The sequence below is a fragment of the Polyodon spathula genome, chromosome 3 (genome assembly GCF_017654505.1).
Source record: "Polyodon spathula isolate WHYD16114869_AA chromosome 3, ASM1765450v1, whole genome shotgun sequence".
In the NCBI taxonomy this organism is placed as follows: domain Eukaryota; kingdom Metazoa; phylum Chordata; class Actinopteri; order Acipenseriformes; family Polyodontidae; genus Polyodon; species Polyodon spathula.
The window spans coordinates 3307668-3334851 of NC_054536.1; the positions used below are offsets into that span (position 1 = coordinate 3307668).

A 27184-nucleotide genomic window follows, 5' to 3' on the forward strand; every position below is an offset into this window, starting at 1 on the left:
TGTCGTGATACAGTTCTTCATTTTATATCCAGTGATGTCATAGATGCCAGTATTTGCCACAAAATATGTGTTTTATAATTCTGCATTTAAAAGGTGTTCTCTTGTTTTCTTACTAAATGTGCCTCACTGCTTATAATCCAGATGATGTCTTCAGGAATACCTAAAGTTAAAAATAAAGTTAGCCTACTAACACTTCACAAAACATTTTTAATGCTAGGGGCACATACCAGTTTTTCAGAAAGTGTTTTCCAAAAACGCAGACCATTTGTTTTTTGCTCATGGGAGAGGACGTCTGGGAGAAATACAAATATTACATTTATAGCACAACATACTTTCAGTGCTGCACCCTGCTGCTACCGAGGCAACAGAACTAAAAGCTTATATATATATATATATATATATATATATATATATATATATATATATATATATATATATATATATATATATATATATATATACACATACACACACACACACACCACAGACGAATAACAAACATATACCAGATAACATGTTTTAGAGTGAAAATATATGATGGCTGAGACATAAGATTCTTTTACATCTTCACATTTTACACAGTGAATGGATGTGCCTGGCACATATTTGTTTTTGTTAGCTACTCTCACTTTAACTACAAATGTCATTTACAAAAAAGCATTGTAATAAAGTAAAATTGAGTATAATGTGCACTTTTGTTTTTAGGACAAGAACCACTTTTGCTATTAGATATTGCCAGAATGGATCTTAACCCTAATCATTCAGAATCCAGGATGGCGCCAAATTCAAAACCTGCAATGCAAAAGGTACTGTCTATCTATAGCATACTTCAACATAGTATGCTTCTATTTGCTAAAACTATCTGTACTGAGAATAGACCATGTAGTACTTGTATATGAAAACTGGCAACCAATAACTTGTACTTTACATTCTTTCAAAACCACCTCCCCCACCCCAAATAGTGTACAGATTCCCTTAAAACTGGATGTCTCGTCCAAAACTGGACAGTTGGCATCCCTATCACAATGCAGGCACTACCTCCTTCTCTGTTTGGCTCCTAGCAACATCTGTCTTTACAATTGAATAGCAACATATATTACATTGTGAATCTATGGAAAGCTGAAATTGAGCTGCTCATCGTGTGATGTCAATCTGTCGAGCTGCTTTGTTGTTTTAGCAAAAGCAATTGCTAATTAAAGCACAGCAGTCTGTCACAAATTTGCACCACTGTCTCAAAGCCAGTGGTGGCCCTTCAGTGACGTTAGCACCGAGTGTTAACGGATAATGCGTGTCTGATATTCCGTGTTCTATAAAACCGGACATAAACACTACAGGTGGCAACCCTACTTGTACTGTACATTTCTTTTTTTCTCTTAGGGAGCACACTCCAAATGTAATAGTTTAGCTCTTACTGCTGTTGCATTGCAAGATCACATCTCAAGGAGTCTACAAATCCAGAATCTCTCACTTTCTGCTCCTCTAAAGAAAGGACACAGGAACCGAATGCACAACTGTAAATCTGTTGATAAAAGTGCAATACACCCATTGGTGGACACTGGCTTAAAAAACAGATTGCTCCTGAAGAAGAGGTGCAGTGGAAGAGAGGAGAAGGAGTATGTGCTTGATCCTAGTCCTCCAGCAATGACATTAGGTAAGCAGCATTCCACACTCTACAATGACTGCATTGGATTTCAGTGCTGAACATCCTTCACACTTTGTGTTATTTGATAGTTCCTGAGCCAAGAGAACTTCATAATTATGTTACAGCATGACTTACTTTTCTGTCATATGGAAGAAAGAAATAAGAGAACAGTTTATGATTCCAAATAACAATTACAAGCATGTATTTCCAAGGTCAACTAATTGGATTGGGAATAAAGGGTAGTTTTGAAAAAATTAGGTGATAGATGAAATGTACAGCTATGGCCAAAAGTTTAGCATCACCTAGAATTGTAGGATTGAGACATAATTTAAATATAATCAAAGAAACTACAATGATGTTGCACAGGTCTACCGGAAGCCAGAACACAGTAGTAGTACAGTATTTCATATTAGATTTCAAAATGTCCATTTTTTTTTATTTGTCAGTTTTGATATGTAATTGTAAAGCGTTATGTAATTCAATATGTTAACGTATCATTTTATTCAATTTCAGAAGCACAAATTGTTAATTCTATAAGGTGATGCAAAACTTTTGGCCATAGCTGTATGTGCACCTGTGACAGAGAGCGAATGAATCCTAGTCAACAATCTCCCTTCCGAGCTGTGAGGGCACGGTATAACAGGAACACTGAGCCCCGGACTGGATGGTTTGGCAGTTCATTCCAGGGTCAGTCGGAAGTCGGCCATCCAGAAAGGGGGCGGAGTCACAATACCAGAAGTTATTGCCTTAATGCAGTAGGTGATGTGTCAGTCATGGAGTGGAGGATACGTGATTGCACTCACTACCGAAGGGGGTGTGGCAAAGCAATCTGTTCCTTTGTTATGGTTACGGAAAGACCTGGAAAGGACGTACGAACAAAAAAAAAAAACTGTGAGTTTTATGTGTGTTGCTTTGCCTGTCTATTTAACTGCTATATTTGTCATTATAGAAGGCTAAACTGCGGGAGCTGTAGCTAAACAGCCAGCAATTAAACCTGGGCTACACTTCACCATTGTGCACGTGTAAACCTGTACATCACCACTGTCACCGAGATAGCTCACTCTGCACTTGTGACCGCATTGTGTCTTGTTTAGTGTCTTATTATTTCGGGACTGAACTCCATGGTTTAACTGAGTGATACACATTGGTGTGTAGAGCCAGTTATTATTAAAGAGTTGCGAGCACGCAGCCCAGCCAAATAAAAGAGCTGCTTTTCACCGTGATCTGTCTTGTGTCTGTTATTACTGAGCACTGCATCACCTCTACACTTGCGCACTGCAAACCACTTTGCTGCAGCACCACAAAAAGTAAAACGTCTTCTTTTCTGCATGTGTTTCAGCTCAGAAAATGGGTCTGGTTGAAGCTCCTGCGATGCCTCTCACTGCAGACGACTGGGTTAAAGTAAAGGAGAGGTCTGTGCAGCAAGGAGAGTCATCACAGCCTTGTGTGATTTGCAAAGAAGAATTTGGGCTTCAACAGCAGGTATTCATGACCTTTGTGTAGTTTTCACATCACAGTTTGGATCCTGCACTTATCAGACAGAAATTCATTTCAGAATAATAATTTGTCTAGTTTCTAGATACAGATTGTGCACGGCAGGGTGTCTTGAGATGATGCAGTATGTGGAGGATCAGAAATCAATGCAGTTTTTATAGTTTCGACACTAGCTGCACAATAGCATCAGCTTGCAAAATACATATTCACAGGTAGAACAAGGTCATAGTTAGTCATGTATGTAAGATATTACTGCAAATTAAAAATGCTGTGTTTTCTGTAGGTATTGCTGTCCTGTTCACATGTTTTTCACAGAGTAAGTTTTTAGATTTTAATTATTTTTTTACAATTTAATTTTATCATGACATCCTTGTGTGTATTTTACTTGTTACTGTATCAATCAACTCCTTAGTCTAGAACATGGTATAAGGTTTATGAATTAAGGTAAACATGTTATGCTATAAAGGTGAGACCAGACCATGTTTCAAATTTTAATAATGTTTACTATTTATTAGTTCCAAATACCCCCCCCCCCCCCCCCCCCCAAAAAAAATAACATTTTACATTGAACGTCATTGTTTAGATACAATACGTGCCACTAGTATTAAGAGAGATAGGCCCCTGGAGGGACAGCCTCAGACTGATACAGCGATGGTCCAGATGATCCTGGAGGTATTAAAAGCTTCTCTATGTCTGTTGCCTCTATGCCTGGTATTCATACTATACTACAGTATAGTATACTATAGTAAGCTCAGAACATGCATGACTATCTTACTAATTGTCAATAGAAATTAGTTATTAAGCTGTTATGCCATTCAAGTACAACCAACCACTACCGACTCTTATTTTACAAGGGTACTGTGGTTAATTGTTTACCATACATTTATGCATATGCCTTATCATTCTAAGCTAAGTTACCTTAGCAACTACTTATGCTCCAGCAAGCTGGTTAACATTACCAAAGTCATCTCCAGCAAGCTGGTTTAACATTACCAAAGTCAGCTCCAGCAAGCTGGTTTAACATTACCAAAGTCACCTCCAGCAAGCTGGTTTAACATTACCAAAGTCACCTCCAGCAAGCTGGTTTAACATTACCAAAGTCAGCTCCCCCAAGCTGGTTTAACACTACCAAAGTCACCTCCAGCAAGCTGGTTTAACATTACCAAAGTCAGCTCCCCCAAGCTGGTTTAACATTACCAACACATTTTCAGTACAATGGTGCAAGCCGGCTGGTATGGGCCATGTTATTGCGGTTCACACCTTGTACCTTACCTGCTTGCCAACTGCACCCTTAGTAAATGGGAAAGGATTGAAGTAAAGATAACTGAATAGGATGGACTTCTCCAATTCCAAGGTGCTCTGCTATGCTACTTTTTTGCATAGCAAATAATTTCCCTTATAAAAGTTTCCCATAGTAAAAGCATATCAAAGTCTAATAAACCACAGTGAAAGCATGGTAAAGCATAGGTCATTATTGCAAATAGCAAGGTACGACAAAGCATAGTAATAAACATGGCAATCCGGGGAAGGCTATGGTAAATGCATAATATAACCATATGAAAAGCATGGTAAAACTGCAAAAATATTGTGGTGAACTTTTAGAAGGGTTTACAAGTACAAACAAACGTAATGGTGACTGGCTTTGAAGCACACAGTAAAATTGTAGGTTGGGTGTCTGGATATGTTATTGCCATGAACATGAATGCTTGTTGATGAACTTAACAAATACAAAAAATACAAAATCCTGGGATCATTCAAGACCCAACTTGACAAAGTTTTGATTTCAACCAGCTACTAGGAATCAGACGAGCATTGATAACCTGAATGGCACCTCTCGCTTGAAAACGTTTTTATATTCTAAAAATCGGTACTTATACCAAAGACTAATCCTGTGCTGGAGACATCATTGTGACAAGACATGTACGAATGAGCAAATGCAAATAATTAGCAGAAAAGAAACAAAAATCAAACATAATGAAAAATAACTAGGGAGGTTGAAATGTGTGTGTGTCAGGTTTGTTTACAGGCATTTGAGAGGTTTTCAGGGAAGAAGACATGCCCTATGTGTCGGAAAGAGCGGTATGAGATGAGAGTCATACATGATGGGGCGCGGCTGTACAAAACCAAGTGTGCAACTAGGTAGGGCATTACATTACACTCGGTGACAATGCCAATCTTAAAAGAAATGCCTGTCTATTTGTATTGACCTATTTTCTTTGTTTTCTTAGAATTCAAGCATGCTGGCGTGCATATATTGTACGTAAATGGTATTCACACTTGAGAAAAACAGTACCACCAAAAGATACAAAATTAAGAAGAAACTTCTTTGAACAAAAAGTAAGACACATTTTATGCATAAAATTCAATACTGTGGCATGTAATCTCCTGTACGATGATTATCAAAACAAATATTCATGCTATCAGAATCATTAAATAAATACAAGACTTACTAAAACTAGAGGAAGTATTGGCTCTTAAAAACTGTATTGAGAGAACATAAAAGTAGTGTTTCATTTTGATGTCAGTTGGATATAGATTGGTCTTTCACTGTGGGGCTTTTCACTGCTTCACTGCTAAACTAAAGGGATCTCTCTGAAAAATGGGAGAAAACATTGCCATTACCTTAAAGAGAAAGCAGCTTTCAAATTACATTGCATGCATTTATCACGAGTTTCATTTTATTAGAGGCACATATCAGATAAACACTTCAGAATGTATGATAGTAACCTCATGCAGAGATCACAAATTGCTGTTAGTGATGGAATGCCCTTTATGGTGAGATGTTATCAATTCAGACTCAGAATTCAGTACAGTTACAATATGTAGATTAGGATTTTATAATCATTTTAAAGAGATACCAATTTATAATGCATAGTGAGTGAGGCTAACGCTTGTCTGAAATGGAATATGAGATTGCTACCGAATACAGGATTCTTGTGAAGCTGTTTACATGGCTGCAGCTGGCTACTCTTTACAACAGCTTGGTTAATGTGAGAATAATGTTACGTCTAAAGCAACCATTAGCACAAATTCACTGTGAAATTCCCTTTAAGTAACTTACTGATTTTTAAATATCTGTCATCAATTTTAGACCAAATGATCCATTACTGTTAAATACACCTCAGTTTCAAATAGCACTGTAAGAAATAATCCTTCCCTCAGTTACCCTGGTTTGGAGCAATTTGTCTGGCAGCCAGAAGCCACTTTCAACCTTGAGTACTTCACATCACTGACTTACTGACAGCTGTCATTGAAACATGTATTTTAGTCTCCCAGCTATGAATTAAGTAACTGTCCCTCGCTGACATTTTTTCTTACCATGTTCACAATCATAACCACCTAAAGATTTAAAGAATGAGTGTCAGTAGTCAGAACTTGATTTGAAGATATTTATACATTATTCATCCACTTAGGTTTCTTTTTTTTTTTTTTATGGGGGGTTGTATTGAAATTAGCCAGTAAGTACTCTTGCTCTTTGTCTAAACTGTCCCATGGCCTTGGAGTTAATATCCATGGCGTGGACAGGACCTCTGTTGAGTCCCCTGCTGTACACTGGGCTAGGGCTTTGCTTTGAGTTCTTAGAAAGAGTTCTGCCGCTGCATCAGCACAACATATTTGAACTTATTTGATGTTCACAGGTCCTTTATTACCAGCACAGCGAGACCGCAGAGGAATTGCTGACCTTTCTTTAACTGAACTAAATCCTTTATTGGGAAAAGGTTAAATGGTTTGGATGGTGCCGGACTATGTTTTACTGGATTGGTGGTGATACAGTAGTCTTTCCCAGTAATCTATTTGGGTTTCTTAATTCAGATCAAAGGGGTCCACAATGTCATTTGAAGCGTTATGCTAATAACATATAACCAAAGTGTCACCTACAGCCCAGTGGAACACGTCTTTGATCTTTATCTATAAACTTTGCTTGCGCATGTCACATAACTTCAGTTCAGTCATTTATTGCAGCAATTAAATCTATTCAGACACATCACAATATCCTCAGCTGCGTTTGCTGTATTGACAGTTCTTTGAGGAGGCAGTTGGAGTCATTTGTAAGAATGATGCGGCTGACTGTGGCTTTTCTCACAAGACTTCTCCAGCAATTTTAATTTAGATCTCGGCAAACAAAATAATGGTCTTGAGGTTTGCTTAGTTGGCAGACTTCCTTTATCACACAGAGATGGCAAACATTCTGTTGCTAACTTGCAGTGGCACCAAAGAGCAGGTTTTGGAGGATATTAAACAAGTACAAGCTTATCAGTCGATGCACTGATATGCTGTGAATTCCAGCCTTTTCATTTTAGGGCCTTACTATAAGTCAACACATTAGTAGGCAATTTGCTGACATTAAGATGGATCTCTTGAAAAACTCTCCCCTTCCCTCACCGTGCTGGACAAAGTTCACCTGGAAACTTTTGTTTGGACAACTTTACCGTAGGTGATCGTATTGCTTTTTTAATTTGTTTTTTAATTATTGTCAGTTGTGTAACTAGAGATAAAACTGAGTTGATTGTAAATGCTTGTCTGATGTGTCGGCTCTTTCCTCAATAGGTGGTTCCTGTTTGTTAACATGGCTAATGTTGTTTCTTTAGTTGGGGTGTATTTCAAACTGGGCACACTATCTGGCCACAAGCAATTGCATAAACAAAAGAAAACATTTAAAAGAGCAACAGTACATTTAAAATCAAACAGCTTGCAGTAAACACTTATAGATCATTCACTACTTTGTGTTCTTTACACAGGTGTTCATGTTGTTTAGCATTTCTTTGTTAAAATGTTTTTTTTTACAGAAAAGATAAAGGAATAAGACACAATGGAAGCCAATAACATTATGCTGTCTAATATACTGTTTCTTACGGTGGTATGCTATTTTATGTTTTACCATTTCAGCTCCAAGAAATGAACGATAGCTTTTTAAAGTCATGTGATACCAACATTGATGAGTTCCTCTCTGAAATAGACAACTCTGTGGCATCAAGTAAAGGTGTTCTGCTCCAGTTTGAGAAAGAGTGTGGGTCGGAACTCTCTGAGGAAACATGGGAGGAAATACAGCTAAAGGTGTGTTACTGTTTTTAATTTGGAATTGTATTATTTATACAAAAGGGTGAACAGATTTGCTTTTACCCTTTCAGTCCTGTCTTATCTTAGCGCCGTGTGTTAACATATGCAGCCGGAAATCACACTGGAACCTCATGGGACTCCTAGGTCCCAATCTGAGGTGCTGTATAAATATGTATGAAAAAAAAAAAAGTGTCCTGTTCTCATGTAAAAGGAGTTTATTTTGAAATGGTTAAAACACTATGGACAATATTGTATGCAAAGCTTTAAGGATGTGTATTTTTAAATGCACAATACAATACTTTTATGGCATGTTCTTTTTTGTTCCAGGCTGTCTTGCGGGAGACCAGCGATTGCCCGATTTGTATTACCCCACTGTGTCACATCAGCAGCATCTTACACCCAACTACATCTGGTGATAATGATACACACCTTTCTTTGCGACAGACTGTGCTTTTATCTTGCTCACACATTTTCCACCACAACTGTCTAAAGGCCTTTGAAGACTTCTGTGTAGACGAGAGGCATATCTGCCCTTTATGCAGGTCTTCGTACCAGAAAAGAATTCTCTGAAAGTAGGAACTACTGCTTTATAAACAAGGTATTCCTAAAGCAAACACACAATATGTAGCTGGGTGTGCAATAATTGCCCAACAGTTACATTAGCATTGTTAGAGGCATCTTTTTTTTTTTTTTTTTTTTTTTTTTTTTAAGGGAGATCATATAATACACCTTCAAATTGATTATACAAATAAAACTCCTTTGGTTTGATCACTGGTTAGTTATTAAGGAATCCCAGACAATGTCTCCAGTTGCACATAGAGTACACAGCCAGTCTAACAATAACTTTCACTCTGTTTTGTAAAGTAGGCCTCGAGGCGGTTGTGGCTATAGGGGTGACCGCTTTGTTAGCATATTCCTCTCAACTGATATGATCACTGGCACTTAACAGATTATTCTAACAGACACATTCTTGTAATTGGTAACAGCTTTTCCTTTCAGTCACTGTGACTTTGTGAGATGCCAGCCCCTTGAGGTTACCACAGCTGTCTCCATGCACAGGATTGCAGGAATACGCAGCTACACTGCAAACACTCATTCAGTGTTTACTGATCTGTAAATCTTATACATTTGTGTTTGTGTGTGTTGGGAGGAGTAAGGGGCACTTAAATCGACACATTGCTAATTAAAGAAAGCTCAAATATAAGATTTAAGGCAAATAAAAAAGTGTGATTTTAGTATTCTATGTTCTGTGATCTATATAGTGTTTATTTCCCTCATGAAGATGGCCGTAAACAACCCACATGCCCCATGAATGGATTATCTGACAGATCTAGTATCCGTGTTCTAGGTAAATTTTAACATACTCTGCATAATCAAAAGAACACAACATTCACCATTCATCAAATGTATTGTAAACTGAAAAAGTACACAATGTAAATTCATACAATTTTTGCAACATTTTTACACAACTGTTCTACAAACAAGAGTATAAAAAAAACACATTCACATTTACAAGTGACATGCAGAAACATCAACAGCTGCATAACTAACAGGCTGTTCCCTCGATCTCAGGTATTAAACTGTAAAATACTGTAAGGCAACCAAAACTTTTCATGAGCTCAAAACACTCCCTGTGCCTCCATTGCAAGCGTGAATAGAAAACAGATTACATTTTATGTTCAACTTATTTGCCTACTCTCAAGTGAAAAAAAATAGAAAGCATGCTACTTTAAAATGACAAAAAACATAAAAAGTAATACGCTGTGAATTTATGTTCCCTTGGGTTTAAGGTCATTAGTTATTCAAGCTGTAAAAAAATAAAAAAGCCAGTGTTGTAACTAAAGTGCTCATTTTGCAAGAGTGACACACAACAAGTAATAACTTAATGTTCACTATGGTTATTTTCAACAAAGGCAAATTCAATGTATTATGGTTTAGACAACACTGAGTCATGATGTACAAAAAAATGAATAACTTCTAGTAACTATAAAATTAAAAAAAAAATAATACGTTTGGGTGGCAAAAAGGTGTAAACTCTGCATTCCATAAACCTTGTGTCTGGTCAATTGAGATCCTGGGCTCCTCCTTCAGCAAAGTGTGGTTTCACTTCTATGTAACTAGCGTAGGCAATGGAATGTATCTGTTTTGGTCAGTGCTACTTTGTCACAGTATTGTTCAGCCACATAAATGAACCATGAGGTTGTTTGTTTGGCATTTTTAGAAGTCAAAGTTATTTGCATCCATATTCTGCACTGCTGGAAATGTTTTTTACAAATATAAAAAGTGTACTGAGCATGACATTAAATCATTCTTCTACTGCTAAAAACTAAATGGTGAACATATTCAAACGCAGAATAGTAAATATTATACATACATCATGTACAGGTGTACAACAATACGCTATACGTATTGTGAATCCCTGAAATAAGGACCAGTGAATGATACATGTTTAAATGTGTGCTCTAAAGTACTTCATTATTTGGGGTTTACTACCCTCCCTCCCCAATTTTAGAATGGTAAAGCTGTTTCTCAGAAAATGTGTTCCTTGTAAGAATTAAAGTATTTGAGTAAGAAACTAGTCATAGAGAGTTCATTTTACCGTACAATTCACATTCCAATTCGACGCACACAGTCTGAAGTGTATATAAAGCTTGGTCATGTACAGGACTGCATGTCTACTCTAATTTCTACTAGCTTCTGTAAGGAAAGCCGGCTTTGTATGAGAGCAGGGGCTTGTCCCTTGTATTGTCATTCAAATGAAAACAACATGGCGTCTGTCCTTATCGTGCTGTAAAGCTAAATTACCTGAATTCCAACTATTGAATTGTGTCAAACAATGACTACCGAAATGCCACTTTTAAATGAACACTGAAATAAGAAGTGTGAGATAGTATGCAAAACGCATGACCCCCCCCTCCCCCAACCCACCCTTTTTAGGCAAAGCCAGCTGAATCTGTTTTAAGACATCTTTTTTTTCATATGAGGGTATTTATCAACTACTGTAAATTGCTGTTGAATAGTAACTAGAAGCGTTCAGTGAATCTGTCATTAAACACACACAACGGAAAAACCTTACAACAAACTAAGATGTTAGCGAAGGCCTCTTCATAAGACATATTGAGGTGTCTGATTTGAAACTCAAAAAGAACAGCAATCTACTGCCATAACTGTGAAAAAAACATGTAATCAACCAAACAGGTAGACACTGATAACAAAATACAGATAATCAAGGTAGGAAAAAAACACTAGCACAGCATACTGTTATTTACACATTTAAACATGAAATGATGTTGCCTGGACAGTTATCCCAGAGGTCTCTTGCTTAATCTGAGGTCCCTAGCTTAATCTGTAATCCGTTCAAACTATTTCTGATGAGGATATGAATAATCTTCATGAAATCGTATAATAAATGTTAAACTATCGAATGTGTGAAACACCAAACCCCTGGTTTCACCCCGACTAGCAATCAGGATTTTCAAACGCAAGTTGTCACACACTAGCGTTGTTGAACCCACTGGCCGCAGAAGATCTTTACTGTACTATATCATGCCACAACAAGCTAAAGTGCACCAACAGAATATAAACCCATCCTTTACAACTCAAAATCTGATCAATAAAAAAGCAATTCACCAACTATATATGTAACTGTTAATCCAAAAAAATAATACTGCTTAGTTCTAATGTAATATTAATATTGCTCAAAGCAGGAACTAGTACATTAGAAATGTACCAGCGATGAGATATACAACAGTACAATTGTGTTTGTTCAAAATGTAATTCTTGTGTACTGTATTAGGGCAATCAGTCACATCTATAGGGTGTGCATATAAACTATTCAATACAACAATGCTAATACCCCCTCTAAAGTGTGTATTTGGACTTTTTTATCCAGTGTTTTGTAGATCCCTTTTTTCATTATAAAGTGCTGACTTAAATTTCTGCACATTACAAACTGGTGTAAAAACTTACAACATACTGATTACAGCTCTTAGTCAGTCACAGAGATGCTTTTGAGATAGAGTAAGTTAAGAAGAAAATACCATTAAGTAGTGCTGTTTTGTAACATAACACATCTAAAATATTAAAAAGTACCAACCTTTCATGACCTTATACTTTTTTTTTTTTCTTTTATTTTCATTTACCTAACATGTGAATTATCAAGTTGCCTGACTTATCCAGCATTGCAGTGTCCCTATACTGTACTCTGCAACCACAATCAGCACTCAGGTTGTGTGGATCAAGGCTCTGCCCAGAATAGCTCCACACAGCCCCAGGCTAGGCCAGTGCAGGAGCAAAGACATCAATGTTCTATTAAATCCTGGTCTCATCCGATCCCACAGAGTAGGTGCTGCCTGCAATGTTGCCTACAGCAAGAGCTCTGCTGTGAACTGTGATCAAGACTTTCTGTACTCTACTTGCCTGAGCAGAAAAAAAACAAAACATTCAACTGGCCAAGCATGGCTTAAAAATATCTAGCTGCAGTGTTAGTAGTGCTTTGTTAAAAAGATGGTGTAGTGAGGTATGTTCACCTTTCAGTTAAATCTGTTTTACCAGCATTCTCCACACTGCCTGCCCCCATCTTCAGTCTATAGTGTCTGTTTTAGCTATTTATTTTAATCAAATTGGTCTGAATCGGTTAATTGCGAGTTGAATTGCATTAACTTCTGCAGAACCCCAAGAATGTAAAAAAATCCTAATTTCTACGTGCATTATGTAGCTGCATTTTTACTAAGGAAAAGTTATTCTGTTAGAAATAAAATTTTAAAAAAGAGACAAATTCTCCCAAATTCCTTTTTTTTATTATTACCATTTTAATTATTTTCTGACTAGACTCATTTTATTTTCCATAATCAATATAGTGCCCATGAAAGGTGATGGAAGCTGCAACCTCTTTCCTCAAGAGACAGCTCTGGAGAGGACAGGGTGCTCTGGTCATCCAATCACTGGCTTCTCTGGACAGCCTTTTCATTTTCCAGAGCCAATACAAAAGTGGGTTTGTGATGTGGACAGCTGTCCACTAAAAGCTAGGCTGAAACCACAAAAATGTACTTCACAGATATCCAGCAGTCATCAGATGGTAGTGGACTTCATTCACTACCAAGCTTAGGTGAACTCAACTAAAGGCTTTAAACCTGAATATGGATCTGATGAGCCACCCAGCTCCTGTGTGCTCTCCTTTATAAGTGAAGGGTTACAATCCGCAGCATGTGATTATAGAATAAACTGGCATTAGCATAGCATCAACCTCATTGTCAACTTATATAGACAGTTCTGCAGAGCTTGAAATGTACAGCTGTGTTTTAAACATACAAACAAAAAAACAAGAAAAAAACACCTGTGTTAAACAGATTTTCTTTTAAAAAAAAAAAAAAATATATATATATATATATATATATATATATATATATATATATATATATATATATATTTGTATTCCCCCCCCCACCCCAAGATACTTTTTCTTCAAATGTATTTTCATCTCAGTGTAAAACAAATGCAACTGACCTAAAAACAAAAAAGCATGTCAAGCTGCCACTGAAAATTGATTAATGATTGTCTTTGGCAACCTCCAATATCTGTTGATGAACAAATTACAAGAGGATTATCTGAAGGATTACCCATCTTGTTTGTTAAAAAAGCCTGTGATCTAATAGGTAAAAAGAGATGAAGGTTATCTGCTGGGGTTGCAATCCATTGCCCCCGTCCCCAGGGCTCGTGCAGATCCTGCAGACTGCACAGACTCATATCTTGCAGTGGGTGTGGATCTGTCAATTGAGCCACTTTCTACAGGATTAATGGCCCTCTGGAATCAGGGAGGAATTCGCTCATCACTACTGGCAATATACTTGTGAACAGGCTCAGGTTTCCCAGACACAACTGTACTTGTGGGGGGGAATAAAAAAGTCTATGTAATGTCATGAGGTGGAAGCTTTCCCTTCTCACATTCAGGCCTTGTTGGTTATTTACTGGTCGAATTTTCACAGTGATTTCTGATGCCCGTTTGCAGAATGTTTTTCCGGTTCCCTTGTGTTATTTGATAGGTGTAATTTATCTAGACCTGGGTAAAGAAAGAGAAAACAAACAAACACACCATGGAATTAAACATGACTTTAACCCTTGTAGGGTTAAAGCGCTTTGGTCTTTATAGTAAATTAAATTTATAGGTCTCCTTGCATCCGACTACCAGGACTTGTTAGAACAAGCTTTAAAAGTTTTTTTTTTTCTGCCACATCTACGACAGAAGACTATTACCTCAAACACAATTGAGTCAGTTCACGTAGTTCAGGTCTGACAGGAATTAACATTCTACACCTTTCTGCCTGGTGTGATTTCACAGCAATCGAGAGAGCAGATTCGAGAGAGCACATTGATTTATCCCACAATAGTTTTCAGAGTTAGTCAAGTGTGTTTTAAAAAGCTTGGATCGAATCATGAGTTCAAGACAGTGAATATACACCCTGGTTAAAGCTACGCTTTTGTCTGTTCAGTTTATTTAAGTGAGTGTTATACTTCTCATACTGATTTTGCGAAAGAGTTGTTACATATGTATAGTAACATACCCTGGTATCTCTGAATAGATCATCGTCTCCCTTCTAAAAAGACGCTAAATATCTAAATGAGCAAGACATCTCACAAGTCAAATGGTACCCCGAAATGATCTCCTTTTTCTATGAAAGCAGTAAAATTGGGGATGGGGGGTTTTGTGCTTTTCAGAGTGCTTGCTCACTAAATATCGGGATCCCTGAAAATATATATCTGTTTTGAACTTTTCTAGCTGGCATAACTTTACCATAGCATTTCAGCAGCTTTATATTAATATGAGCAAAAGGCAAAATCGGTTGGAGCTGGATTTTACTATTCTGTGACTCCAGCCAAATCTTTGTGTTAATGTAATTAAATAGAGCAAGCTGTACCACAGAGCTTTACCTAATGCCTTCAGAAGCTCTTCCCGCACAGCTGAGGTAAACTTTCTGACCAGACACAGTGTCGTCACAACAGCAAACAGAATGTTGTAAGACAAGACGATGTAGAAATTTCCCAACCAATTGAATCTCCCAAAGTCACCCAGGAGATCAAACCTTGTTATACCTGGAAAACATAAGCCGAGACAGCACATGTATCAAACAGGGTGTAGCACGACAGTTTCAAGGTGTTTGTTACAGCTGCATCAGTAACCTTGATGAAGCATCGACTCTCATTAGGCCATAAATCTATAAATCTTATTCGAAATTCCTCTCATAACTCACAGGTGTAGGACGGACATTAAAACAATTGTCTAAACCACAATTCACAAACACAATTAATTCAAATAATTTGCAAGAAAAAGCATCTTATACCATACAGGAGCCAGGCATATTGACTGCACACATCCACTATATGCTACACATCCACCTACACATATAGATAGGTGAGCGGGTGTCACGTGTGTGTGTGTGTGTGTGTGTGTGTGTGTGTGTGTGGCTGGGTGCTCGTTACAGAAAGCATGCACAGTAAGAGCACGCAGAGTCGTCAGCAAGCTGTACCATCCTACTTGGATACCTGGACAAAGAGATGGAAAGAAAGGCCTGAAGTAACAAGTATGTCAGTAACACAGCTGTGAATACAAGATTAGAGAAGTCAGTATCGTTAACAAGTGAGGCAGATGTACAAGTCACACAAACAGGCATCTCCTTACATAACTTGTACTAAAGCATTTTATAACAATGTGTGGCATACAGTATTTTAATGTCCACCACTATAGCTCCGATTGCAGGGGCGCAGAAGGGCAAGCTACATCTAAATATTTACCAGATTATGAGCGAACTGACATGGTTATCCCCAGGCATGTTGAATGTGCCAATTAAGGAACAGCTTCTGCCTATATCCTCTTTAGAAAGAAAAGAAGATAAAATGCCCCCATTGGGCTTGTCATTTCATTCACCAGTGTGGACAGACATAAAAAAAAACAAAAACACTAAGCAAAGCAACTACCTTTGATGAATTTACAAGAAAAGAATGACAAAAAAATGCTGTGGTCTTTTAAACAAAAAGAAAAGAGCAACTTGACAAATGTACAAAAAATGAAGGGAAAAAAAAACACATGGGAGTTGCCTACCTTCTCCAAATGTGTGGGAAGAACAAATTAACCCTGACCTTTATTCATGATAAAAAAAAAAGTGTTGACTACCGTTTAATAACTCATTACTTACAAAGGTCACTGGAATAATACCACAACATAGCCAGACTTCAGCTGGGGTCTTCATTGTGCATGCCTGTACTTCTATTCACTTAATCGTGCAGTCTCATAAAACAGAGAAACCAGATATCATAGAAGAGCACTTGTGCAAACTGGGAACATTTACTAACCACACCTAACACACCACAAGCCTCCTTTAAATACAACTGGGTCAACTTCCATTTACATATTTAAAACTCAAACAATAAGCAAGCACAATCTTGTTGCTCACAATGGGATTCTCTCACTGCCTCCTTTTTATGACTTTGTAATACGCAGAAACTCATCACCATTAACCCTTTCAATACTGGCGGGACCTCAAGGTCCCACCTAATCTTAGCGCCGTGTGTTAACATATACCATTGGTAAAAAAAATACAAACATTTCCTGCTCTCATGTTTATTCTTCAGCTCTGTAAAAATAATTTATGACAGAAAGGGTTAATGCAGTAGCCCTTATCACGGACTGAACTCGGAACCAGAATCTTTTTTAAAGCTTTTAATGATCAGGGAGGTTTGCTGGTGAAATCGTTTCAACATGGTTTCAATCAACAATCTCTGTACTGGACACACCAGGGAGAAATGAAATGCATTATAGCTAAACATATTGATGGTAGACGGGCTGGTATAGTCTACTGTAGCTTCCCAGCTCTGGTGTAAAGATACCCTGTTGGGCATTATTTAAGCTTTAATGACTGACTAGGAGGTCTCTAACTGGCAGATAATGACCTAAGGGTATGGTTGGGCTCTCAACACCCCTTAGGTCATTATCTGCCAGTTAGAGACCGACACAGAGGTCATTAAACCTATTATAAACCATATTACTGCAATAGTTTGGGAAAGTTTCACACAAAAAACGGATTATGCAGCAGTCGGCAAACCAGACGGAGACGGAGAAAAACTTAACTATAAAGTATGAACTTCAAAAACATTTTCTGTTATTTATTTATTTACTTATGCTGCATCAGCTACATTTAATCAAAATATGTCAATATTTATGTATATATACTGTATTGGCTATAATTAAACACAATATATAAAGTCGTATTTACTATCCAACCTTGCCTGACTTATTTTCTTGACCGATTCATATATTAACTGTGCACTGTAGAAAATGAAATGCCGCTTGGGAAGACTATTGTTACCTCCAGGGAGCAATGCTCTCATACAGCCATGACCTGGCGATTTTCTAGCTCAGCACTGGAGATGATGTGTACTGCAGTCGCACTAATTGAAGGATTTGTAAATCCCACTTCCATACTTATTTTGCCCATCATCTTCCCAAGGATATTTCCCTTACAGGCATATTTTATAAGGCAGAAGTTGAAACGTCAATCGCAGGTGTGGAGGGATGTTTTGGGTTTGAAGTAAAAACAGACAGGGGCTTTAAGCAATCTAGGCAATCACAAACATGTATTTTCTAGGTCTGTAACAGTGCAGTATTTAAGATTTCTTACATAGTATATAACCCCCCTGTATTTACAGCAGTTCTTTTGTTTCAATTTTATATATATATATATATATATATATATATATATATATATATATATATATATATATATATATATATATTATATATATAATTTGTTTTACCACTCTTCAAGTTTCATTCAGTTTTCTTTTCTCGGATACAATTCCATTTGGAGGGCTTGTTGCCCAAAATATTTTCAAAATGGATTGATTTAGCACTGCTTGTTTAATAGTAATGAGGCTTTTTGTTCACACTAGTGGGTGTTCACTGGTAGATAATGACCTGTTAGGTTTATAATGTGAGGCATGCGGCAGTCCTTCGAGCGTGATATCATTTTCATACCAAACAGATCCCAGAGCAAGGGTTCCATACACCCAAAAAAAACAACAGGATCATTGAAACCCACGGATGAAAAGAGGATATCTCTTTTGTATTTTATCAGAAGGAGAGCTCTTTTAATACTGCAACTTCCAAACTTCATGCTGGGGTTTTGCTAGACTGAGTAGACCCTCAATTTAGAACCATCTGTCTTGGAGGATAATACGCTGTCTGCTGAGCTATCAACACCCTGTTGTGCTGTACTTATTTATGCCGGGTTATTCTAGAGTCTAGTCTGGCATCAATTTTTAGTGTTGTGCTACTGTATGGCTGTACATGCTTTTACTTATTACAGCAATGCCTTCCACTTATATACTTGAGGTATATGCAACACATGCAATTATAAACCTCACCTCATCTGTAGGATGAGAATAATTAACTACTAAGAACGAAGCGCTTTCCAGCTAAGCTGTTCTAATTAAACAGAAATATTACAGGTAGTAAAGGTGATTAAACACGTCATTTTAAAGTGGTTTTCTGTATTAGCAACAACCCCATCTAATCCCTTTGCGTTTAAATGTGTTTAGTATCTGCCTACATTAGAGATATAAATATTGTTTAATTAGGTATTAGATTATACTCTTTTTACTGAGGTAGTTTAACGTTTAAACGATAATAAAGTGACACTGGCATATACCTCTATTCCGTGCACAATCAATATGTTGGTTGTTATTGTACTTACCAAGAACCATTTATCCAGTGCGGAAGACACTGAGAACAGTAAACAACTGCAGTGCAATCAAAGCTCCAGAACAAAAAGCAATCTGAAGACCACAAATCCAGGACTATTCAAAATATTCTCATTTCAAGTTGAAAAAAAGGAAACACCAGTTCAATTTGAATCTCAGTTTACAGTAGCTGTGTTTTCCTTCAACAGTTTTAATTGGCATGCAACTTCAGTTGTTTTAGTTTAACGAAAGCTCCAGAATACAAACCCTGGAATATTCTAAACAGTTGTCAACAAAGTTCAGCTTCATTCAGAAATCCTTATTTAAAAAACGAAAATAAATAAAAACAAAAAAACAGTGAAGTTCAATGTTAATGTTAGTTTAACTGCATTATCTACTTCAGTTTCATGCTTTCAGTTGTGTTGTTTAAAAAAAATGATCCGGGTGAGTCCACTGCAACTGACTGCAAGTCCAGCAGCGGAAAAACCACGTTCTGAGGGCACTGTGGACCACGCACTTATAATTTGCCTCAAAAGGCACACAGGATTTCGGCTCCACAAAAGCCATTCATTTGAGAAATCCTGTACCTTCAACAAAACCTATTGGCAGCATGTCTTCAGTTATCATAGTGCACAAAAGCTCAGTTAATTTCTCATCTACATAATTTTCAAAAACAAATGTTGTCAGGATTGTATGCTTACTGTCATCTTTATTTCCCGTCGAAACACATCGGTGCTTAAGTTTCAAATGATTTAGCATTGTTCCAGTTATGTCTGAACAAGTAATCTCTGCATTACATAATTTACATTTAACACACGTTTAACTTTTTCTAAATGACTCCACACGTAGCTCCGTTTGGAACGCTCCATGTTAGCTAGCAGCTGATTCTCCTTCTCACTCATGCTGATGCAATCAACCAGAGTTCTCTTCCCTGTCACTACACAGCATGCAAAATAGCATTTACATCACATTTCATGGATATATGTGAGACATATTTATGTACTTGTTTTTTACTCTAGTTTAAACGAATTAAATATATACTGTATTAAATGTTTAAGAAAAAGTTATAGTTTAACAATTAAACGTTTAAACTATTACATTATCTTGAGAGACAGCCTAGTTTTTTGGTGACAACTAGAACCAATTAAGAGATGGGTTTGGTAATAAGAGCCCTTGTACAAGAGGACTACTTATATTCATTTAGTACATGCTGTCAAGTGCTATCAGATACTGGTTTAAATCCCTTCCACTTTGTGTAGTGACTTAAATGGCCAAACATTTTAACCAAAACAATATGCTCATCTCCACATCTACAGTAATGAGCCTGTGGTACTGTAATGAATTAGAAGGGCTTTGAATCCAAACCAAGTGGCATCAAGCTCAAATTGAAACTGTTCATATCTGCTGGCAGCAGCCCTGGAAACGGCCCCATTTGAATTGGGACTCCATCAACCATAGATTGCAGCCTGGCACAGGTCTCTCCAAATCGTGTGCATTTACAAACAACATGCAGATGGGTGTCAAACTTCAAACTACAGAAAAAAAAGATGAGAAGCTGAACATCTGACTGCCAAGCCCCTAGAGTGCACTATTCCAACAAAAACAATAATAAAATACAATAAAAAAGCAAAGCCAGGACCTACACACTGCATCAGCTTGTTAGGTAATTCATCCCCATACTGTTCAGGATTTCATTCAAAAGAAATGTTTGCAAAAAATAAGCTTTGTGGCAGTATAAAACAACAAATAACTGTAGAAGGAAGTGGAGTGTTGTGTACATTGTTGTTCTGCCGCTGCAGTGATGATGCAACTTGAAAGGCTCCCTGAGTTTGTCTGCATTCCAAACCAGTCTGAAAGGGTCTTGGCATTAACACAATGACTGCTGTTGATTTATAGAAGTTGACCAGGTGTTGGCATTGATATGATAATTGATGCTACTTTTTGTTCAAAAGATTTAACTAAATCCACCAGGTGTTGGCATCTGTATTGTAGATTAACTGATAGATTTAAGATGAAAAAGAAAAAAGAAAAGAGATGAATATTAAATAAAAAGGCATTTTAAGTTCCTGAAGAAATCCCTGTTTTTTTTGTTTTTTTTTAAATGCAATACATAGATTGGAACACGCAGGTCAGACTCTGATGAAAGATGTGCCCAAACATGTGGTCGTGGACGAGATGTTTAATGTACCCTACAGGAGTAGAAGGAAAATCATCATACTTTACAATTGACATGAATTTGGCCAAACCCGAAGCCTGGCGTCCACAAGCATAACCTCAAACTTACTGTCCTATAAAGTTATGATCATACAATCCCTGCAATACCAAACCACTATGTAGAATATTTTTTACATTTTTAAACTTTCACACGGTGGGCTGATTTGATGCTCCCCTCAGATTATTTTTGAATTGCAACATTATCTTAATCTTTCCCTGCTCTGGACAGCATAGTCTCTCACCCCATGTGGTTTAGCTCATCTGCACTTAAAGGTAACAAATGCATGAGGGTCCTCACAATCACCTAATAATGTCACATTACCTGAAAGGTCTGAAATACACGTATGAAAATGGAAAGTATATCGGATTAAGCCACATGCAATCTGAAACATCTATAGGAGACTGTTTTAGAATTCCCCTTGCTTTGCACCAGCAATCCCACAATCCACAAATCACTGCAAGTAACACATTGCTTTTAAACATACAAGCAAAAGTTATATCTCTGTGTAGAGCTGCAGCTTGCACTCAGAAAGCAAGAAAGAGGAGATGATCTTTTCCCTTAAGAACATAAGAACATAAGAAAGTTTACAAATGAGAGGAGGCCATTCGGCCCATCTTGCTCGTTTGGTTGTTAGTAGCTTATTGATCCCAGAATCTCATCAAGCAGCTTCTTGAAGGATACCAGGGAGTCAGCTTCAACAACATTACTGGGGAGTTGATTCCAGACCCTCACGATTCTCTGTGTAAAAAAGTGCCTCCTATTTTCTGTTCTGAATGCCCCTTTGTCTAATCTCCATTTGTGACCCCTGGTCCTTGTTTCTTTTATCAGGTCAAAAAAGTCCCCTGGGTCGACATTGTCAATATCTTTTAGAATTTTGAATGCTTGAATTAGGTCGCTGTGTAATCTTCTTTGTTCAAGACTGAACAGATTAAATTCTTTTAGCCTGCCTGCATATGACATGCCTTTTAAACCCAGAATAATTCTGGTTGCTCTTCTTTGCACTCTTTCTAGAGCAGCAATATCTTTTTTATAGCGAGGTGACCAGAACTGAACACAATATTCAAGATGAGGTCTTACTAATGCATTGTACAGTTTTAACATTACTTCCCTTGATTTAAATTCAACACATTTCACAATGTATCCGAGCATCTTGTCTGCCTTTTTTAATAGCTTCCCCATATTGTCTAGATGAAGACATTTCTGAGTCAACAAAAATTCCTAGGTCTTTTTCATAGATTCCTTCTCCAATTTCAGTATCTCCCATATGATATTTATAATGTACATTTTTATTTCCTGTGTGCAGTACCTTACTTTTTTCTCAATTAAATGTCATTTGCCATGTGTCTGCCCAGTTCTGAATCTTGTCTAGATCATTTTGAATGACCTTTGCTGCTGCAACAGTGTTTGCCACTCCTCCTATTTTTGTGTCGTCTGCAAATTTAACAAGTTTGCTTACTATACCAGAATCTAAATCATTAATGTAGATTAGGAATAGCAGAGGACCTAATACTGATCCCTGTGGTACTGCACTAGTTAACTCACTCCATTCTGAGGTTTCTCCTCTAATCAGTACTTTCTGTTTTCTACATGTTAACCACTCCCTAATCCATGTACATGTGTTTCCTTTAATCCCTACTGCGTTCAGTTTGAGAATTAATCTTTTGTGCGGGACTTTTTCAAAAGCTTTCTGGAAATCTAAATAAACCATGTCATATGCTTTGCAATTGTCCATTATTGATGTTGCATCCTCAAAAAAATCAAGCAAGTTAGTTAGACAAGATCTCCCTTTCCTAAAACCATGTTGACTGTCTCCCAGGACCCTGTTACCACATAGGTCACCTGTGTACGGAAACTTTTTCTACCTCTAAAATTCTCTGTGTCCACTGTGTTTATCAGCTTCACTGTAGTCTCTCATATTGTACCTGTGAGCACTCCTGATCCACTGTGGTTATCAGCTTCACTGTAGTCTCTCATATTGTACATGTGAACATTGCTGAACCACTGTGGTTATCAGCTTCACTGTAGTCTCTCATATTGTACCTGTGAGCACTCCTGATCCACTCTGGTTATCAGTTTCACTGTAGTCTCTCATATTGTACTTGTGAGCAATCCTGATCCACTGTGGTTATCAGCTTCACTGTAGTCTCTCCAGGTTATCTAACAACAACAAAGACTACTACTGCAATGTCAGTGTCACAGGGTACAGTAATGAAGTCTCCTACAATTCAAACTGATGCATTTGCAGACACTAAAGCTTTGTTGTTGCTGGTTTGTCGGCTGGATTATTTCCCATTATGAAATCTGTGCACCACTGCTTCATTCCATGTGCAAATGAGAATAACAGTAGCTTTGACCAGTTTACCTTTCCCATCACACAGACTCAATGAATCTGTTTAACGCATATATTTATTTTCATCCATTGAATGCCACTTGGAAAAGCCTGTAAAGCAATGCATGTTGATATTTTGTAGAGCACCACATGACACTCTGTACTCTAATATCCACCATTAATCCTGTTTTGACAGCTGTGTCCGTGCATCTGTTAGCTTCATTTTAATTGTTCCATCTTTTTTCTTTTTTCCCTCATTCAATCTCTATGGTAAACTATTGAAGAATTTAGTTTGTTGATGTAAAACAGTGGTGTGCCTTTGCCACCAATTTTGTCTGCTTTTGTTATAGAAAGTACACTAATACGATGCGCTCCTCCCATAAAATTGTATAAAAAGTAATTTCCAACACATACTGTGCACTCAAATATGCATCTGTGTCTGTACAAAAATACCAGCATTGCTGTAGATATTTTACATTAGGTATATTCATTAGTAAAACAATTGAAATAGACCAGGATTTTGACTGGCCATTCCAGAACCTTGGTTTTATTATTTTTTAATCATTCAGAAGGATATTACCACCACCATGCTTGATAGTAAAATGGTGTTATTTTCTTTGTACACCTCACCAGACTTTCTCCAAACGTAATGAATATCAGCATGACGAAATGGCTTGATATTTGTTCCACAAAAACTTTGACCAGAACTCATATCCATTATTCAAATACTGTTCTGCAAACTTTAAGCGATTGTTCTTGTGATGTTTTTCAGAGTGTCTTTTTCATTGGCCTGTAACCATTGAGATCTTCACCTTGCAATACTCAACCTATTATTGAAATGGAAACCCCAGTCTCACTTGCAGCCAGTTCACTTTGAATATCTTTGGCAGTCAATCTCAGACTGTTATTAACCTTCCTCACAATTCTTCTACTTGTTCTTCGTGAAAGAACATTCTTTCTTCCAGACCAAGGGAGCGTTGTAATAGTACCATGAGTCTTGTACATCTTGATAATAGAAACAATAGCTGGATACTCAAATGCTTGGAAATCTTCTTGTATCATTCTCCAGCTTTATGACAATAAATAATTTTGTGCCTAAGGTCTTCAATAGCTCTTTACTTTGTCCCATACTCACTTATTGGTAATGACAGCAATCACCTTACACCTAACCCTTTTAAGAATGTTCACCTACAATCCAGTATTTTCAATACTTTTCTAGAATTGAGTTCTGCATTATCAAATTGAAATTTCTAGTACCCTGTAGACAATACTATCATAGCATCAAAGGGTATGAATACTTTTGAATGATCATATGTGGAATCTTGCAAAAAAAAAAAATGCTGAAAAATATTTCCTATAATTTATTTGTTTTTGAGAAATTTGTAAAAATTATAAATTTCTATTGGGGTATGTAAACTTTTGACTACAACTGTGTGTGTGTGTGTGTGTGTGTGTATATATATATATATACAGAGAGAGAGAGAGAGAGAGAGAGAGAGAGAGAGAGAGAGAGACTAGGGACTGGGAGTTCGTGGGTGCTTGCTTTCGCTGGAGTTAACTCCACTGTGGCACAAGTCTACAATGTAAACTCTGTGGTAGTCTTGCCTCCTGTCTGCAAAGTGAGTCAGATCACTGCAGGCACTACAGTTCTCTAGCAGCAGTAAGCAGGTCTCATTGTCATGACTCTTATTGTAAATTACAGGCAGGAGACAGTTTTCCACCAATAATCAACGCTATTTTAATGGGCTTATGCAAGCACTTACCCAAGGTTCTTGACATAACTGGCAATGCAGAACTCAGCACAAGGATAGACACACAGCAGCCAATGATCTGTTTAGAAAAGAAAAACCACTTTAGCTACAATTTGCAATATCACTTATAAGTACAGACCATGCATGTTAATATAGAACAGTTGCTATTGGGGGGATATGTCAGGATTGTTCAGGTTAATTTTAAGAGCACAATTAGCAGACCAAACACCTTATAATGTACAGAACTTGAAACGCTGCAGGGCTTAAGCTTTACTTGCATGGCATATCAATATCACCGGTACTCTATTAAAGTTTCAGACTGAACATTGTTTTAGAGTTTTCAACATTCTGCTGTATAACGCACTAGTGCCTATGACTGGTTACTATTGCCCTGCATTTGTGTTGGGAGGACATGAAATCACACACAATGCAAAAGTATACTGAAATAAATACAAGCTCACGGCTGGTTATACAACACACCCACAACTTAATAAATAATAATAAAACAATGAAGCAATAAAATGATACATGTGGTAGTTGATGAGAAATTAAACTTATTTTTCGTGGCCTAAGCTTTGTTCAGTAGATCATCTACAAAATGGAAATCAATCCACTAATGTTTGATATAGTTTGATTCACACTAAACCCCTGATGGCAGATGATTTTGGCAGAACCTTTTTGGGGGGGACTTTATAATGCAAAACAGCACCTTGACTTGAGAAATTAAAAACTGTCACCAGGTCATTTGAATCCGAAACAGTTTGTGGCACCGAAGGAGAGCCTAGATCTCCAACCAATCCCTCTGGAATGATTTACATAATGTACCTATCTACATGGAGATTACAAATTACACTTGAAGCAGACAACGATTTTAGCATTTTAGCTTTTTCATTTGCACTTAAATCCAAATTTGAATAAAACTGCAAATACCATTTCATACAGATTCTCCAAGAGGAAATAAAAAAAACAGGCTAGAAGAAGCTGTCTCTTGATCAATATAAGATATAAATCAAAACCGAAAGATATCTGTAATATTAATAAAAAATATTTTTTACGCTCTTTGGCAAAATGATACAATGAACCAAGAGCAAAATAAGGTTAACATTTGACAACAAGTGTAAATAAATCAAACCAAATAACACTCATTCACATCAGCTGTCAGTTGCTTTATACCCAAAATGATTACCTTTCTAATGCCTGAGACAATGTAAGCGTAGCACAGAATATAATCCAGCAGTTTCTGTTACAGACACTCTTATCTTGCTCAGTACTACTACATCATTCCAGGGGGAAGCAGTCTGGTGGATTCATCGTTTAGACCAGGTTTGTTTTCATTGTGTAACAATATATGATGATGACGACTGTGAGATTTCTTAATTACTAATATATACATTTAGAACTATTTCTTCCATGGATTAGGGAGTGATTAACATGGAGAAAACAGAAAGTACCGATTAGAGGAGAAACCTCAAAATGGAGCAAGGTAACCAGTGGAGTTCCATAGAGATCAGCATTAGGTCCTCTGATATGTTTAGTCTACATTAATGACTTAGACTCTGGTATGGTAATCAAACTTGTTAAATTTGCAGACAACACAAAAATATGAGGAGTGGCAAACACCGTTGCAGCAACATTGAAAATGATCTAGACAGCATTCAGAACTGGGCAGACACATGGTAAATGACATTTAAGAGAGAAAAGTGTAAGGTATCACACAGGCAATAAAAATGTGCATTATACATATCATATGGGAGATACTGAAATTGAAGACAGAATCTATGAAAAAGACCAAGAAGATTATGTTGACTCAGAAATGTCTTCATCTAGACAATGTGCGGAAGCTATAAAAAAGGCCAACAAGATGCTCGGATGTATTGTGAAAAGTGATGAATTTAAATCATGGGAAGTAAAGTTAAAACTTTACAACGCATTAAGAACATAAGAACATAAGAACGTTTACAAAA

General features: G+C 37.1%; 2 protein-coding genes across 4 annotated transcripts in view; one reads left to right on the forward strand and one right to left on the reverse strand.

Moving 5' to 3' along the window:
- LOC121310307 (limb region 1 protein homolog) overlaps positions 1–27184 on the reverse strand; it is a 139215-nt gene that overhangs the window by 63368 nt on the left and 48663 nt on the right. For 2 of the 3 annotated variants that reach the window (XM_041243568.1, XM_041243573.1), the window contains 3 exons: positions 25233–25299; positions 15122–15283; positions 13643–14252 (listed from right to left, as the gene is read on the reverse strand). In XM_041243568.1, the coding sequence (XP_041099502.1) occupies positions 14173–14252; positions 15122–15283; positions 25233–25299 (309 nt within the window). In that variant the 3' untranslated portion in view covers positions 13643–14172. Of the gene's footprint in view, positions 1–13642; positions 14253–15121; positions 15284–25232; positions 25300–27184 lie in introns of those variants that run through there. The other variant, XM_041243569.1, reaches the window with a different exon arrangement.
- Positions 569–13543, forward strand: LOC121310341 (RING finger protein 32-like). The gene is made up of 8 exons (XM_041243575.1): positions 569–806; positions 1378–1651; positions 2982–3124; positions 3420–3452; positions 5151–5275; positions 5365–5473; positions 8024–8191; positions 8522–13543. Exons 1-8 carry the CDS (start codon positions 741–743, stop codon positions 8762–8764), a joined length of 1161 nt encoding a protein of 386 aa, XP_041099509.1. The 5' UTR covers positions 569–740; the 3' UTR covers positions 8765–13543.